The sequence below is a fragment of the Grus americana genome, chromosome 17 (assembly GCF_028858705.1).
Source record: "Grus americana isolate bGruAme1 chromosome 17, bGruAme1.mat, whole genome shotgun sequence".
Lineage (NCBI taxonomy): Eukaryota > Metazoa > Chordata > Aves > Gruiformes > Gruidae > Grus > Grus americana.
This window is the reverse complement of record NC_072868.1, coordinates 386,007-403,487: the sequence shown is the minus strand read 5'-3', so window position 1 is coordinate 403,487 and position 17,481 is coordinate 386,007. Positions and strand designations below refer to the sequence as shown.

The 17,481-nt window shown below is 39.7% G+C and overlaps 1 protein-coding gene across 9 annotated transcripts in view; it reads left to right on the top strand.

The window, feature by feature from the left end:
* The window catches only part of RBM39 (RNA binding motif protein 39), a 31,585-nt gene extending 14,550 nt beyond the window's left edge, over positions 1–17,035 (top strand). For 7 of the 9 annotated variants that reach the window (XM_054846069.1, XM_054846074.1, XM_054846078.1 and 4 more), the window contains 13 exons: positions 123–188; positions 292–345; positions 1,742–1,859; positions 2,465–2,617; positions 3,170–3,307; positions 4,848–4,913; positions 5,833–6,037; positions 6,242–6,319; positions 11,929–11,961; positions 13,113–13,188; positions 13,350–13,455; positions 15,864–15,942; positions 16,034–17,035. In XM_054846069.1, coding sequence (XP_054702044.1) covers positions 123–188; positions 292–345; positions 1,742–1,859; positions 2,465–2,617; positions 3,170–3,307; positions 4,848–4,913; positions 5,833–6,037; positions 6,242–6,319; positions 11,929–11,961; positions 13,113–13,188; positions 13,350–13,455; positions 15,864–15,942; positions 16,034–16,134 — 1,273 coding nt within the window. In that variant the 3' untranslated portion in view covers positions 16,135–17,035. Of the gene's footprint in view, positions 1–122; positions 189–291; positions 346–1,741; positions 1,860–2,464; positions 2,618–3,169; positions 3,308–4,847; positions 4,914–5,832; positions 6,038–6,241; positions 6,320–7,934; positions 8,116–11,928; positions 11,962–13,112; positions 13,189–13,349; positions 13,456–15,863; positions 15,943–16,033 lie in introns of those variants that run through there. The other 2 variants (XM_054846077.1, XM_054846076.1) reach the window with 2 other exon arrangements.
* Positions 17,036–17,481: the final 446 nt, after the last annotated feature.

The following is a 17,481-nucleotide window of genomic DNA, read 5'->3' as shown; positions in this document are numbered from 1 at the left end:
GAAAATGTTTACAAGTTCAGGTGCAAGGGTGGGTGAACACTTGCAATGGAATGTAAGTACAGACAGGAAATCTTGAATTCAGGTACTCTGGTGAGTAATGTCTGTCTTTGCTTTTGCCGTAGTTCTGGTCCAAAATTCAACAGTGCCATCAGAGGGAAGATTGGTCTGCCTCACAGCATCAAACTAAGGTTTCTGAGTTTACTTTTTATTGCATTATAAAGAGGTCTTGTTTAAAATCAAACTGGTACATTTGAAGATTTTTCTTACAATCTTGTTGATCTCTCTTTATAGCAGGCGACGCTCCAGAAGCAAAAGTCCCTTCAGAAAAGACAAGAGCCCTGTTAGGTAGGAATTTTTACAGTTTCGTGTTGTCGTGTCCCATCCCGTCCCGCCCCCGATCAAAGTTGGAAAAGTAATGGTGAAATACTGCATGACTACTTGCTCTCCAGCTTATACTCACAAGTAATGCCAGAATTCATTCAGAAAGCCCGTGAGAGGAGAGCATTAAGAATGTGTTGCTTTCTCCCCATGTCATAAAGTATTTCTCCCCCCCCAATAACAGTGTACAACTGCAAATAATGTCAGTTTGCAAAACATGTCTTGCTTTGTTTTTTCTGTGTCTCTATTCTCAGTTTTTCCTGTTGTGATTTAAATTAGCTATCTTTTCTGGTAAATCTTACTTAATAATCTTAAGTACAGAATGGAAAAGTACTGTGCAAGTGCTTCTTTTTCCTATTCAGTATGTATTGATTTGTAGAGAAGCCCGGTACCTGTGAAATCCTGGAGGTGCTTATCCATTCTTAGGCTTCTCATTTAAGGGGATTGGATTTAGATAGCTGCTAATGAGATTGGTTAAATTTAACTGCATTAATTTAGAGAATAATCTTGCTTTGGTTTATTAATTATTAGCAAACTCTTACTGAGACAATTTAGTTTAAATTTTTCTTGTGTATTCTCAGTGACTCTTTGAATATTTAGAAAAATATAAATACATATTACATGACCGGAAACTTAATCCAGGATCCAGCATGCTAATTCTGTCCTGTACTTAAGTACAAGTCAGATTGTTTTAGATTCGAAGCTTTAACATCTTAGAAGTGGTGCAGCTAGTGATTAGTATAGAAATAAAATTAATCTAGTGCTTCTAGTGTCAAGGATAGGAGTAATTATTCACTATTCATACTTTTTTAATGGTTTTACAAGCTGAAACTATAAAACGAGGAGTGGGAATTTTGTTTGTACAGATGTCAGTATTGTTTATGCAGTGGCTGTAGTGACTCCAAAGTGACTGGGTAGATGTAAGCTTTTAGTTTGCAAAGCCACAAAAAAAAATTCATGCTATTTGTCTGAGAGTTCAGACAGCTAGTGTGTGCTAATTAATTTTCCTTTCTTTTCCTGTCCTTTCATCTCATCTTTTTGACTGCAAGCTCCCTAGTGGTACTATTACCTGTTCTGGACAGTAGCAAAATGGTGCCTCTGTTTAGTTGGGGCTTCTGTACTTGAAATACAATTTTTCAGTCATATTTAATGGTTACAGTTGAAACAGGACATTTAGTCATGTTAAAGTAAATATATTAGGTATTCCCTTCAGTTCTTGCCCCTGCCTTTTTTTTTTTAATGTGGCGTGCGTTTTTTTCCCCCATCAAACTTTGAAGTACTGATTATTTAAAGTTTCATGCAGGGTCCAGAGATGAGTTATCTTAATTCAGATTATTTTTTAACTGAACTTTCCTCTTTCCAGAGAACCTATTGATAATCTTACCCCTGAAGAGAGGGATGCTCGAACAGTATTCTGCATGCAGCTAGCTGCAAGAATTCGACCAAGAGACCTGGAAGAATTTTTCTCTACAGTAGGGAAGGTAATTAATAGGGAGGTTAAAATGATTCTGAATACTTCCTTAAGATGTCCTAGTACAGGATGGATATTCAGCAGAATTGTAAGCAACTGGCTGTCTGGAGCTTCCTGTACAGGTGAAAGGGGAATGAATGACGACCAACTGATTCTTAAGGCTCTGAACATGAAAATGTAGTTTATCAGGAGTTCATTCTTCAGCATGTGATGCGATCCAAAACATGGCAGTACAATTCTGATTCAACTAACTTCATTTTTCAGAAGTTTGTCTTGTGCAGATAGCCCTACCATTTATGGTGTAATTTAAAAATAGGTTTTAATTTTGAAAAACTTTATCAGGTGTAAGGTTCTGGCTTAAAGCATTACAGTGCTGCAAGTATTCTATTGCCCCTGTTCCTGTAGCATACTACACTTGCCGTTGAATGGCTGCTTTTAATGCTAGCTTGCCTCTGGGATATACTTGTTAATATATCTTTATGCTAGTCTAGATTTGCAGCATAGTTACAAAGCTGTTGGCTTGGCAAATAATTGGTTGTTAATACCTTTCTGAGAAATGGACTGCCTTAGGTTTTTTCCTTTATCTCTAACAGCATTTCTATACTTGCCTTTTAGGTTCGTGATGTGCGAATGATTTCTGATAGAAATTCCAGGCGTTCAAAGGGAATTGCTTATGTAGAATTTGTTGATGTTAGTTCAGTGCCTCTGGCAATAGGACTAACTGGACAGAGAGTCTTGGGTGTACCAATCATCGTACAAGCATCACAGGTAAGAAGTTTTAACATCATTTTTATTCCTGTTGAGTGGTGCTTTTATCTTGCTGGAAAACTTAGTATTTGAAAATTTGGTTACTATTGAAAATTTGGAAAACATTAATGGGAACGATTATTTAAGGTAATTATCAATGGACCTTTGTTTCCCATAGTTCATGAACAAAAGCAATTCAAAGTGATAAAAATGCATTTTGAAAATACAGATGTTTAGAAAGTACTAATAATGAAACTGAAATAGTGTTACAGGATTGTAGCATATATCATGTATGCTTTCTAGCATGTAAGTGTTAATTTACTAGATAAAGCCAGAATTCTGCCTTAAGTTGTTCAGTTTGAAGGCTTTTGGAAGCTCTGTACTTGGGTTTGGATTTTGTAGGTTTTTTGTTAGATTTTAAGTTAAAGTCTGATGGATAGCGTGCAGACTGTAAAACAGCTTGTAGTTTTTGGTGAATCTGCTAGTTTTAATCTGGTAGATGTCTACTGATTATGTTAGGGATTTTTATTAAATTTTTACAGAAGGTGAGCTTTTCTTTTTTCTTTTTCTTAGGCAGAGAAGAACAGAGCAGCAGCAATGGCAAATAACTTGCAGAAGGGCAGTGCTGGTCCGATGAGGCTCTATGTGGGATCATTACACTTCAACATAACTGAAGATATGCTTCGAGGAATTTTTGAGCCGTTTGGCAGGGTAAATTTTAATTTGGCACATTGTGTTATGGTAGCTTATCTGAAAAACCTTGGTTAGTGGTAGAGCACTCAGCTTTTGGAAATAATTCCATTTCACAGGTGAAAAACATTGGTTTGTTTTTCTTGCTCTTCTGTGCCTGTGCATTCGCAAGGCTTTAGGTGCTTAGTGTTGGAGAACACATGAGAACCTTGATTTGTGATGTGGTCCAGGGATTTGGAATGGCAGGTCTTATGAAGGAAAGCTGAGAATTCAGTGAGTGCCTAATGAGTACCTAAAATTACAAAGCAAAACAAAAAACCCAAAAAATCCCTACGTTATTTCCTGCTTCTGCAGCTAGTAGATACCTTCCCCACATTTGATTGAGTCGGGGCCATGTTTCACAGTTTAAAGCATAAAGCACAGGAGGAGATCTGAGTTCTGCTCACTGTGAATGTAGTAGTTGCATCTGTTTCTGAGGATTTTTGCTTCAGTTTTAGCTGATGTTACTGCCATGAACTAGCGGTGCGTCCTGTACAGCTCTGACACGGGCCCCATTTCACTCCATTGTGCAGCATGGTGGTAATGTTTTTGTAGAGAGACTTAGGAAAGTGAACCAGTTGAATCTGATGTTTCCAGTGGAGTCATAGTAAATGTTAGCTCTACTGTGCTAACTAAGGTATCATGGATATGTCATTATTAGGTGATAATATACCTAATATGCTGCTTAATGAAAAAATAATGAAATCCATTGATGTTTTTTCATGCCATCTTTGGATATTAACCCTACCTCATACATACTGTAACAGTGCTTTTCAGATGTTTTATTCATATTCAGTCTGTGTATCCCTTTAATTCTGTTGTGCAAAGGCCTGGAAAATTGCAGCAATTTATTAAATTTTAATTCACATGACTGTTCTTGTTTGTCTTCTCTCAGGGTCTGGCAGTAGGATTAATGTGGTTTAGGAGGCTTACATGTACAGCTGTGAAGGTTTTGCCTTCTCCTGATTCCATATACTCCAGTCTTAAACTTAGTTCTTTCTTTTTGGTGTTGCTGTATTATGGCTCATGGATGACATACTAATATGTTTTAAATTCAGTAACTGTAAACTCCTAGGAGTTCTCGTATGCCAATAATTATTTAAAATACGCACCTTTTTCTTAAAGCCCCTTGTCAAAGTCATGCAAACTGCTTTTCTTGCCTTGTAAAATGGAGTTTCTAAGCATATGAGGTGCCACGAGTGTAATGTTTCAGTTAGGATTTGGTGATGTCTGCTAGAACGTTACATCAGGACCAAGCCTCTGCCTGTAGCTGGACTCAAAGGATAAATTGTACATCATCCTTGTTTTTACCTGCTTCTGGTTTAGTATCAGAGTACCTATCTAGCTGCCTGTACGCTAATTTTTGACTTGAGGAAAGAATGAAGAACTGATTTAAAAAAAAAAAATAGTAATTTCACATTCATATGTGTATATTTGGCAAGGCCGTATTCAGGTTTTGTTTTGATTTCTTGTGGTTTATTCCAAAATGTCTGATAATAAATAGCTTTATTCTTATTTTTAGATTGAAAGCATTCAGCTGATGATGGATAGTGAAACTGGACGCTCAAAAGGATATGGATTTATTACGGTATGACTCGAATTGTCAGACTTCTTTAGTTTCTGAATGAAGCCTTCCCGTGTAGTAGTATGGCTTCCTCAGCAATCTTAAGTCTCACCTTAGAAATGCCATGTTGCAGGACATGCAGCAGTGGCCTTTTTCTTTGTGTCTGCCCGTTCTCTGTGGGTATTGTGGTTGAACAAAGCATGTGTTTAGAATGGAATAGCGTACTTTGTGGTCAGTGCCTGGTAAAGCAATGCTGTCTTTGGCAGGCAAAGACGCTAGTAAAGACTGGTGTTTTCAGAGCTCTGAATTTGGGCTTTATAGGGGAAATAAAATTTTAGAGGCTAAAACTTTCTGTTAAAAACATCTTTCCTCTTTACCCTCAGATAGCCAAGTTCACAAAATTATGTTTCTTGACTGACCTGGCAATTTGTCATCGGGGAAAAAAAGAAGTCTCTGCTGGGACCTCTGGCACTTGGAGACAAATGAAACCAAACCAATGATATAGCTAATATTTGATGGTTCTAACACTGACAAAATATTTCTATATTAAATTGGATGTTGCACAGCATAAAGTAGACCATCTGTTAGGAACAGCCAGCAAATGCATGGCAGTTGTAAGGTTACAAAGGAAGTGACTGTTGTTCTTGGAAAGTGTTGAAAGAGAACTGCAGCCATGACTTCTGTTGATTGCAATGTCTAGATGCTCTAGCTTCAACAATAATATATATTTAAATATATTCTTATCTAAATAGGAGAAAGTAAATATCCAAACAAAATGGATGTTCGATTTAAATGGAAAATACGGAGCACATTTAAGTTAGCTTGTAGCTATTATCTTAAATTTAGTGCCTCTCATGTCTGCGTAACTGTGGATATTACATACAGTAGAAGTGTTGCGGGATCCTGTAGGCAGTATTACTGAATTTATTTTTCCAATCTACAGTTCTCAGACTCTGAGTGTGCCAAAAAGGCCTTGGAACAACTCAATGGATTTGAACTGGCTGGTAGGCCGATGAAAGTTGGACATGTAACTGAGCGTACTGATGCTTCCAGTGCTAGTTCATTTTTGGACAGTGATGAGTTGGAACGGACTGGAATTGACTTGGGAACAACTGGTCGCCTTCAGTTGATGGCAAGACTTGCAGAAGGTATGTGTGGTGATTAACAGGAAATGTGTGAAAATACAGAAGTCTGCAGAATTTGAATTAGTACACCTCAGGGAATATTATGGTGAATGCATGGAATGGTATTTTTAAGCTTTTGACAACAGTAAGATTTCTGATACTTCTGTCCCCGCATCCCTAACCGAGTTAAAAGCGCTTGCTACAAGGTGCATTCATATTCTGTTCTAGGTACTGGTTTGCAGATTCCCCCGGCTGCACAGCAGGCTCTGCAGATGAGCGGGTCTTTGGCATTTGGAGCTGTGGCAGGTAAGAAACAATGACCTATTTATTTTTCAAAAATACCTTATGCTTTATAATTTTGAGACAAGAGGTATTTAATGACATTCTGTGATCTCTTAAAATGAGAACATAGGTATTACAGCATGTCTTACAAACTGTAAAATGTTGCAGATCCATGAGCAAATAGCAGTGACAGTGACAACTTTGGGCATGATTCACTTTGTGTTATTTTTGGCAAATCTATTGTAGTTCACTGAATTCATCTCAAGCCTTCATCTCTTTATCTTTGCTATTCTATTCCCTGTACTAATGGGGACTTTTATGTTCTACTGCAGTGTAAATGCTGACTGCTAAAAATGGCAGGCTCACAATTGGAAGGGGATTGACCCTTCGGGGAAAAAAACAGAGCTGTACTAGGGGCAAGAAGGTTATTAGGACTTTATGGGGGACATGGCAATTAAGACTAGAGCAGTGTTAGGTTTATACAGTGTATGTATGTCAGGGAATTTGTCTCTTGCTTGGAATGGGCTGTAGTTGGTGTGTTCTGCAGGTGGGTATGTTGGAAGTGTTAACTGTGACCTTGTTCCATTGTGAGGGGGGATGAGGCTGAGGGTACGATTGTTGCTGCTAGTTCATAGCTGGCCTAAACAACAAACTGCTCAAGAGGGCTTCAAAACTAGAGCAATTTACAGAGTGGAATTTCTTCTTGTTAATTTTTATTAATACAAGAATGAAGGGCATGAAACTGTCATAGTAGTAGAAAAGACTTGAATAAAAGACTTGAATGTCACAAATAACTAGATGCTGGAACATGTGAGAAGTGTCAGGAAATCAACAAAGAATATGTGGTGTGGTTTTCTTTGTCTTCCAGCAGAGTTTGTGACAGAAGTGATTCAGACTTAAGATACAACTGAATCATGTTACTGAAGTTCAGGTGCAGTTTTGAGAAGAGCACACATGTGAAACTGTAGACAGTTGCTAAAATAGTATAATAGGGTCTTTCTATAGATACACCCTTGGAAGGAAAAGGAACTGGCTAGTGAAAGAAAAATGTGGGTTTGAGGAATAAGGGGTTTTTCTTATTTGAGAAGAAAAAGATGAAAAAGATCCAGTGGCAAGGAAAAAGCGTATCTAGTCCAGAAAGAGAAGGAAAGGTAAACAAAACTAAAATTAGATCACCTTTAATGCAGGTGATAGTGGTGTGACATTCTTGCTTGGAAACAGGTGTAGTCAATGAGAAATGAGAGAAATATTTTTAAAAAATAACAGTCCTTTCCTCACCTCCATGTTTGAAACAAACAAGCCAAAGAAATCCAAACTCTGCAAATCAGGATTGTGGCCAAAATGTCTGACACAGCTGAACTGTTAGGATAGCACAGAATCAGTATGACACAACGTGGCTGTGGAGAGGAGTACATGATGAGGCTGAACACAGGTTTTTGAAGAATGTGCATGTTTAGTAACTGTAGAAATAAGCGGTAGGAGTCGCATTGTTTATTCCACTTGTACAAAAGGAATAATGCAGACATGTGCAACTTAAGTAACTTTGGAAAAAGATAAAGCTTTTTATTACCGTAAGAGTCATGAGCTATCCCCAAAGTGAGATTTGGTTATGGATTAAAGATCTCTTTACTCTTGTTAGAGAAAATTACTACCAGGAATTATGTCATTATGGGAGACTTTAACTTCCCTGATACAGATTGGAGAAGAATTGCTAGTAATAATGGTGGGGCCCAGATATTCCTGGATGTGATATCCGACAAATTTCTTCATCAAACACTCACTGACTCATGAAGAGGGGATGCTATTTAAAACTCAATTTGGTAAGTAATGAAGATGTTATGGATGAGAATAGAAATTACCATTGACTTGAGGGATCATGAGTTGCTCAAGTTTAAATGGAAGGATAAACAAAACATGTCTGTAACTAAGGCTTCTGATTTCAAAAGCAATGGTTGAAGAAACCAGGCAATGAAGTCATCTGGTCTAAGCAACTTGGGTGTTTGAGCTGGCAGGATGTAAAAAGTTTCTTCAGTTCCAAATTGCTAATGCTATATTGGATCTGTATTCCACAGAAAGAAGAAACAGTCCTGTTAGAAATGGGCTCCACACCAAACTGGGTGATGAGCTACCCCAAAAGAAATAAGGAATGAGCACAGAGCCTGTGAAGAACGGGAAAAAGGACTGATAATAAAGCAATATTTTTAGTCTGGGAAATAGAATGAGAACTGCCTGCCAACAGTCAGATTGAGTTAAACCTGGTAAAAGACGTGAAGGCATAGATGAAGATTTACCAACTCTGGAAGAGAGCAAAAAGGAGGTGGGGTTGAGGTTGAGTGAAAAAGTACTCCCAAGATGTTGCAAAAGAATCTCATTGCCTCAGTTTGTAGTGGGGATACTGGTCATAAAGTTTGGAATTTGAGGAAGATAAGATAGGAATATGGATTAAAAAAAATAATTATTCACAAGGTAGAAGCAAAGCTAAAAGTAAGAGCTGAATGTACTCAGTTCAGAGTAGTAATAAAACTGCCATCAAATTAGGGAACACGTACATGAAATATGAGGTCTGATATGTGGTATTGTCAATAAATACTTTAAGTCTGTGATAGAATATATGCTGGGACATCTAATTCTAAGTGACATACACTTGAAGGGAAAAGAACGTCATCTGGCTGGTTTCCAGACTTGTTACTCTGACTCGAGTTCTATCCTTCAAAGGTCATACTAAAGATAGGTAAACTGAGAATATTATTAAAGTATAGCATGCTTTCAGAGAAACTGCATTTGAAGACTAACAGTCTTTGATAAAACTTACTTTCCTAGACAGTAGAGCAGTAGTAGAACTCTCCTCTCTGAACTTCTGACTTGTCATTTGGAAGGTATTCAACTGGAGAGGTGGGTAGTACACTTAGTACAAGATCTGTAAAGAAGCTAGCTCAAAGAAAGAGGGATTTGTTTTCAAGTGAAAGCTGGGAAGGTTAGAGGCTGATCTTGTTTAATACATACATGAATAACAACAGTCAACAAGAGTAGGAGTGAGGTGAGTAAATACAGAGGTGCTGTCGATAAGGGATTCTTGAGGCATTGTGCATTGTTGACCTGTTCAGGATTGAAACAAGTTCTAGTTATACAGCCTGGGAGGAAAATACCTAAATATTCCAGTTTATCAGTGAGTGAATATGAACTGTCAGCCTGATGCATTTTTGTAAGGACAGCTGTGTTCCTAGAGGTAGCACACGTGAGCATCTGAGGTGTAAACAGGATGAACAGTTCTGGTCACCTGCGTCCAAAATGGGCTGACTCAAACTAAAATAGGGAAGCGAAAGAATTGTTCTCAGGTGTCCTGTAAAACTTTGGATGTTATTCCCACGGAGAAAATTCCAGCAGGAAAAAGAAGCGAAGCTAAACAGTTGTAGCTGTGTACTGTTCTCTAGTAAATTCTGTCTGAAGATCTGAAACTTAAAATGACCATGAGGCTGTAGAACATTCTTCTCATGCTTTGTGGGACAAAACATTCCTTACTTTTGAGAAGGAGCTATCCGATTATGAAAAAGATTGAGATAGTGTGCTGCAGGAGAGGGACGAATAGGTGTTAATGTCCAGGACCTCTCTTTGACCTGCTGTTTTGTTGTAAGTAATTACTTAGAAAACCGGGGAATACTTGGCAGGCTTTTGTTTATTTAAAGCTAACTGTGTTTCAAAATAAACATGCAACTTCATTTTGTTTTAAGGCACAAAGTGCTTTGATAGGTATTTTTGTATTTCTGCTTTCTCTGTACTAAGCATGTACTTCTTAGTCATGCTAAACTCACTATTACAGATTATGTATGGTGGACATACTGAAAAGGTTACTTTGATCTTGACAGATGTATTAATTCTAGTTTCCACATACTATTTAAAACTGCATGTAGGGAAGAATAAAGAGTTGACAGTGAAGAGCGACAATGAAATTCTAAATTGAGTGAACGTAGAAGTGAGGAGAGGACCGTTCTTCAATCATGAGCAACAAGAAAGTCCAGTTAGTCGATGAAAGATGTGGTGGACAGGGGGTTATGTTTCAGAGGTGGTAGATAATTAACCTGTGAAACCTGTTGCCACAAGATACTGTTAGCTGACCTTCTGTGTTTGGAACAGATTTGACTCTGGGCCCTAGGCAGAATTTGAACCGGTGATCTGTGTAGACTTGCCACGGTTGGTGCAGGTGGCCTGGAGCGTTGGGCTGTAGGGCCCCAGGCTGACCGACATCCGGTGAGTGCAGCTGTACGTGATGTACGTGTGCAGTTGTGTCAGAATTGCAGAGGGAGAAGTCTCTGTCCTCCTCTAACTGGAGTGATTTCAGAGATTTGGGCCTTTATTATTATTTTTAAACACATTTGTTTAGGAAAAAAGGTAGTAATTAACTAGGTAATTAGTTACAGATTTGGCCAACTCCATGCAGTTTCTGCAGAGAATACAGGCTAAGAGTCTTCTCCATTATGGTATTTCTCACTCTGTGGAGCTGAGGATTTCTTTGTGTTCAGATCCAGATGGAAAACGTGCTAAACAGCCACTTCTTGTTGCAGCTCAGCCTTCAGAGCTTGCTCCTTCCTTATCTTACTTTTCAATATGGTTCCCAGTATGTGTTCCTCTGCGGAAGTCACTTGGGAAGGCGCTTGAGGAAGATTTGTCTTTGGGGCACTCACTGCCTAATACTTAGAGCAAACAAACCTCACTCCTGTTGGTGCCCCAGTGTTGTGGAGGAGGGTTTATTAGGCAGGAAAAGTATATTGATACTTGATTCCTTCAGGAATTTCCAAGTAAGCTTGGAAGCTTACTTGGGGTCTATCACTGCTTTCTAAACTAATTAAGGTGACAGTTAACTTTAGTCTTCTAACTCCTTGTGTTTGTGCGAATTAAATTGGAACATAAATGAAGAGGTTTATGCTTAGATTTCTTGCATTCTGAACTTTTCTGTTGGTTTAAAGATGCTGAGTATTGGAGTCGTATACTTGAAATGGTTAGGTAGTCTGCATTTGTCTGTTTTTATTACTTCAGATGGGAAAAGCTGTATGTTATTAAACAAGTAATTAGTGTTTTCTTGGCAAATTAAATGTTCTGAACACTTGATGTCAAAGTAACTTGTGTCAGACATTTATATGAAAAGATTACAGGTGAAATATCACCTTCTACTTGAAATTAAATTTGATAACTGCTTTCAGAATGTCACATTTGGATAACTGTGTGCTTAAATGCTTTCTGTTAGTAAAGATTCCAAACTTCTAATGCCTGTAAGAACTGCTAGAATTACTTTCTCATGGAACAAAATACGTCTTACAAATAGTTCAAGCACAGCAAAGGCAAGGTGGAAACAGTATGTTGAATTAAAGGGCATGGTTGTGTCTTTCCTTGTAAGGTATTGTTTCTCTTTGAAATATGCTTACCTTTGTGGTCATGGAATCTCTATCAAGTACAGAATATTCCAGCTGAGAAGCTGAAATTAGTGAAACTACTCACGGCTAGAGAGGAGCAGTGAGAGCGGGTTGAGGTACTTGAACAAGCTCTTAACCACAAAAATACAAGCTAAACAACCTGGCTTCAGGTAATGGTACAATAATGCCAGCAACCATACTAATTAACTTCTGTGTATTTTTCTTTAGATTTGCAAACGAGACTGTCTCAGCAGAATGAAGGTAAATAGCATTTGATATAACTTGTCACCAGCAGGTTTTGTTGCAGATGTCTCTAAGTGAAATGCTTCTAGAGTTTGCCATGGGCCTGAGAAATTGTGTAGTGTCTGTAGGAATCCTACTATGTATTGATTATTGACTGAAAATAACAGAATGTCTGTTAAATGCTTTGCCTTTTCTTTGTAGCCTTTCCTCAGTCAGTGTCGGTAACGTTGCCCAGCCATACGTTAATCCTAGAAAACGTGTGGGTTTGTGATTTTGTTTATGGGGTTAGATGCGGTTGGGCGTGGGGTCTTTTCCTGCCTCAGAGGTAGGGACTAGAGGGGTCATTTGAGACTCAGGAAGTTGAGGTTCCTGTCCCTGGGTTAGTGTCATCTTCCTCTGCCTGCACAAGCCTTAATGCCTGCGTATGTAGAGTGAAGGTGGCTGTTATTTCAGCTAAATTAAGAGAAGCTTAAAGCCTATGGAAGGGGCAGCCTATAGGACAGTGCCTATCCTTAATAAGATGCACTGTGAGCAATGATGAATGACAAGTAATAACTTCATAGTTACTGGGAAAGAGTATAGATCTATTCTACAGTTAAAACGTTAATCATTTTTGATGTCAAATATTTCCTGTGTTATGCATTTCCAAGGGACTAAAGTTACAGATACAGTTTTCTGAAGGATAATTCAAGGTGCTTAAAATCCACTTTGAGAAATGTCAAAAAATGTCTGTCACTTGCTGTGAAGTCAGATGGCGTGGTGCCACTCTGTCCTGAGCTGCTGCTTGGCTTCTGTGTGGAAAAAAAAAAAGAAAGTGCTGCTGGCATACAACTCAGGCAGATTTTTTAGATGCATGTGAAGATGCGTGTATCTGCTTTTAAATGTTTAAATTGAAAAGCTGCCAAAATTGATGTACAGGGTTCTTTTCACATCTGTGCAATTTTCTGTATGGATCAATTTAAAATTTGTCTATCATAGATAGTGTCTAGTTAGGAGTTTTGCTTTCCTGCCTTTAGTTTTCTGTTTAGTTAGAACTGTTGCTGTTACTGTTGAATGTTGGGATTTTAAAGAATAGATAGAAGATCCTCATTTAAATTGGAGCCATGCATATCGTGTTCTTAGATTTGTTACTGTTTTTTTTTTTGTTTGTTTGTTTTCCATTACAACAGTTCTGGCTGCAGCTGCTTCCGTACAACCACTTGCAACACAGTGCTTCCAACTCTCCAACATGTTTAATCCTCAAACGTAAGTGATGTATCATTGATTGTTAGGTATTTGTTGATGACTTTAAAATCTGAGATAGGAATCAGAATGTTGCAGGGGGTTTTTTGGATGGGGTTTTGGGTTGATTTTGTCCACGTGATAACAATTCCATCTCTGTCCTGTTCTTCTTCCACCCCTTACAGTGAAGAAGAAGCTGGCTGGGATACAGAAATTAAAGATGATGTGATTGAGGAATGTAACAAACATGGAGGAGTTATCCACATCTATGTAGACAAAAACTCAGCTCAGGTACGTCTGGTTCCAAGGAGACAGCAGATTTTAGGAGTTTTGTTGCTTTGTAGTGTACAGAGGGAGCATTACCAAGAGTTGGGTTTTTTTCCCCTAAACCGAATCTAAATTTCTTGAAGTTACTTTGCAGTTTTTGCAGTCTGTAGGTGGTTCCCTCCTGTTTTGGGTCATTGTGTGTAACTCGAATGCGGGAACAAGAGCAGTTTCCCAGTGCTGCAGCCTGCTCTCACAGATGTACACAGCTGTAGTTACTGCAGGAATAGAATTGAAGAGTAGTGACCTCTTTGGTTCTGGCATTTGGCTTTTCCCTTGAGCTGTGCATTTCCCAAAAGCCAGGGACTTCCCATTTCCCCCATTTCTAGACAATACAGGCTTTAGCACAAAGGACACCCTGCTCCAGCAGACTCCAGATGTGCAGTTAAACATGTGCCTGATCCCCTGCTTGGAAACAGTTTCTTCACTAGGAGTGTTGAAGCCTTGCGGTGGGCAGTAGGAGCACCTAGCATTGTAATAGGGAGGGAAAGAAAAAGGGCAACTGGTGCAGACTTAATTGCAGCTTAATGCCTGTTTGAGGGACTCTCAGCCTGCGTCTTAAGAAAAATGTATTAGCCTTTTTGTCTTTACTTTGTTCACACAGTCCCCAGACTGGTTATCTCTTCCCCTGTATTTCAGCTCTTAGAGTATAAACTGGAAGGTTGGTAAAGAGATTTGGCCTTCTTAAACCCCTTTTATATGGAACTCACAGCCCAAACTGAAGTACAGTTTTCAAACGCTCACAGTCAGATTAATTTCTGTCAGACCCTGGAAGCATCCTGTTGTGTCTCATTCTGTTGTGCGAGGCTGAAATCTGCTGGTCAGTGTTGCATAGATGGGATTGTCCTTCCTGGCAATGCACTTGGCACTTGCAGACCTCTGTCATCATGGGGCTGCTTCTACAGGAGAGTCTTGTCACCTGCAACCCTTTCACGCGGATTACTGAGATGTTAGAGATGAGCTGCAGGCTAGTACATAAAGCAGCGTACACTCTTTCCTAGCATGTTGTAATGGCGGAGATCACTGCTGTGTTGGACTACTGGGCTGATGAGAGGTAGAAACCTTTTCCACAGTATGTTAGTGTATTACTATCTTAGAGAAAAGAGTGTGTCCTTCAACAGACTGGGGAAAAAACAAAAAACCCCAGGAACCCAACACACAAACCCCAAAATACCACCACCTCCAACCCCCCCCAAAAAAACAGCCCTCAACATACCTCACACAGGGTCTTCACAAAGCTGCAAATCTGGTTCACAGTAGCAAGTGGATTTAAAAGAAAAAAAAGTGCAACTACTATACCATGAGTTAGTGGTTTGTTATGTGAGATCCATTTTGTCACAGTAGCGCAGCAAGAACAGAACTGTGTGTGTTAATTGCTTAGTGCCATAAACATCAGCCCTGGATCTCAGGTTTTCCCCTGAGAAGGAGTAAGTTACATCTCAGGGACAGAGTTGGTACAGGCTGGCAAAGGCTGCTAAAGGGAATGTTGGATACTGCTTCTTAACATACTCTCTTTTTCCTGTAAAATCTGTTTCGGCTAGAACCTGATCTGGTTCAGAATTACTGGTAGTAGTCTATTTTTAAGCAGGCAGCCAGAAAAATGCATACATGTTACTGTGAGCATCTGTATGTCTTGAGTTGTGGAATGTGAGTATTGCAGTCCTCTGGATTAAGCTGGCTTAGTGCTTGATGCGCAGGTAGAAAATTTGAGGTATCTCTGGCGGAGTTTTAAAAGGTCGGTCTGTCATCCCATCCTCAGCTGCTCTTTCCCTGCTGCATTGGGGTTTTCCCCTTGTCTCTGTCCTTGGACAGACAGATGCTGAAGTTCATGTCAGAATTTTTACAGTACCGGTCATCTTGAAGTGCTGGACATCCTTCCTGCCCAGGGGAACAGGGGGGCTTAGTTAACCCCTTTGACAGCCAGACTGTGAACTCGCATATCTGTTGAAGCGGTTGTGGTTAGAGGTGGTGATTCACAGACCTTGATGGCTGGCCTGTAGTAGAGGGGGCGAAACTCCTGGTGCTTTTCTTTCGTGTGACATTTTGTCATCAGGAGCCATTAGATACTCTTTGAAGGGTTTGCTCAAGCAAGCGATCCATTAGTTGTTGATTTCAGATCAAGCTTACGTTTTGTCTGTTTTGCAAAATCCTGTTTGGAAAGGTTTCATACTAAGGTAGCGGTTGCAGTATGGTAACGCGTGTCAGTAAACCACTGCCCGCTGCTCTGTGCTCTCACGCTCGCTCTGCGTGATGTCAGCAGGAGCATAGCAGGGCATGTTTGCCTCTACCGCAGCTGTGACAGGGAAGTGTACTGAGAAGAGGCGCTGGGGGAGGTTTCTTGGGTTGCTAACGGACTGTAACTTTCTGCGTTGCAGGGCAACGTGTACGTCAAGTGTCCCTCGATTGCTGCTGCCATTGCAGCTGTAAATGCGTTGCATGGGAGGTGGTTTGCAGGTGAGTGCATTGCATGGAGAGACCTACAGTTATTTGTTAGTTGCTGAAATCACCAAATGCTGATTTTTATTTTTTTAATTGCTCCGATTAGGTAAAATGATTACAGCAGCGTATGTACCTCTTCCAACATACCATAGCCTTTTCCCAGATTCTATGACTGCGACCCAACTACTGGTTCCCGTTCGACGATGAAGATGGATTTAGTCAGTTTTGTACATAGTTATTTTTTTGGAGGAAGATTGAGTTATCTTTTATTTAGATAAAACTAAAGAAAAGGATTTAATGTCATTTTGTGTACACTTCCTGCTACCTTTAAAAATAAAATGAAGTAAGCAGAAATGCAGTGTGTTCATTCTCCCTAACTAGCATTTCCACTGTATACAAAGCTGTTGACTTCTTGTTCTGCCTTGTAATTCTTGTACATTTACTAAGGTGATCTGTAGGAACTGAGAAGTAGCTCATAGAAAACAAGTTCTCTGTAAAAGGCAGATGGGACATAATGACATTTTTAATGTTTCACAAGCCTTTCTTTTAATGCAGCAATTACATTTTACATTTCACTAAATGTAGGTGATCTGCTAAAGGTTGATACCAGAGATAGACTGTATGAAGGGACGTATTTAGTGTTTTGTATAAATGGGAAATTCAAAAGGCTACTGAAAGCTGACTCCAGGCAGCCACTCAGCTTGCTTTGTGCTGAATAATTGGTAAGAATAGAAGGATTGAAGGGTTTTATTTCTTGATGGTAACTTTTGATTAATGTATCTGTAAAAGTTTCTTTGTAAATACTGTGTGAGGTGTGTCTAAGTTTCCAAACAAAACGATCTCTGCATTTCCAGATAAGTTTCTATGTATGCAGCATGGTACAGTGAAGGATTTCAGCCGAGTCTGAAAATCGGTAGGAAATACAGAAACATGTTTTGTTCTGGTTGCATATAATCTTTGCTCTTTTTAAGCTCTGTGAGCTCTGAAATATATTTTTGGGTTACTTCAGTGTGTTTGACAAGACAGCTTGATATTTCTATCAAACAAAGACTTTCATATTGCAACAATCTTTGTAAGAACCACTCAAATAAAATTCTCTTAAAAAGGCCTTCGTGGAGCTTTATTTCTCCACTCTCCTAATGAGATGTCAGTGGTGCGTGCTGGAGAGTGGAGGCGAGCGACAGACATTCGGAACACCGCTCTGCTGAAGAAGGTGTGGGAGCTGGGTCCTGCTGTTTGGAGCACCCTGTGTGCTGCAGCTGTGGGTGTTACAGCCTGGGGGCCTCCAGCCCTTCCTGGGGCTGCTGCGGGCTCATTCTGGAGAGGATGTCTCCCTGCCCACCCCCCTCTCACAAACTGTGGGAGTAATTTCTGGTGGCTTTTAGTCTGGTGGCTGTAGGGAAGCCAGCCCCATGGATTGCTTGTGGTCCCTGTCCCCACCTCCCTGCCCTCTGTAACTGCTGCACTTGACAAAGGTGTAGAGAGCACATTCCACCCTGATGGGTGACAGCGGGCTGGGTGGGGATGCTGCCGGTGCTCCCAGCCAGTGCAGCA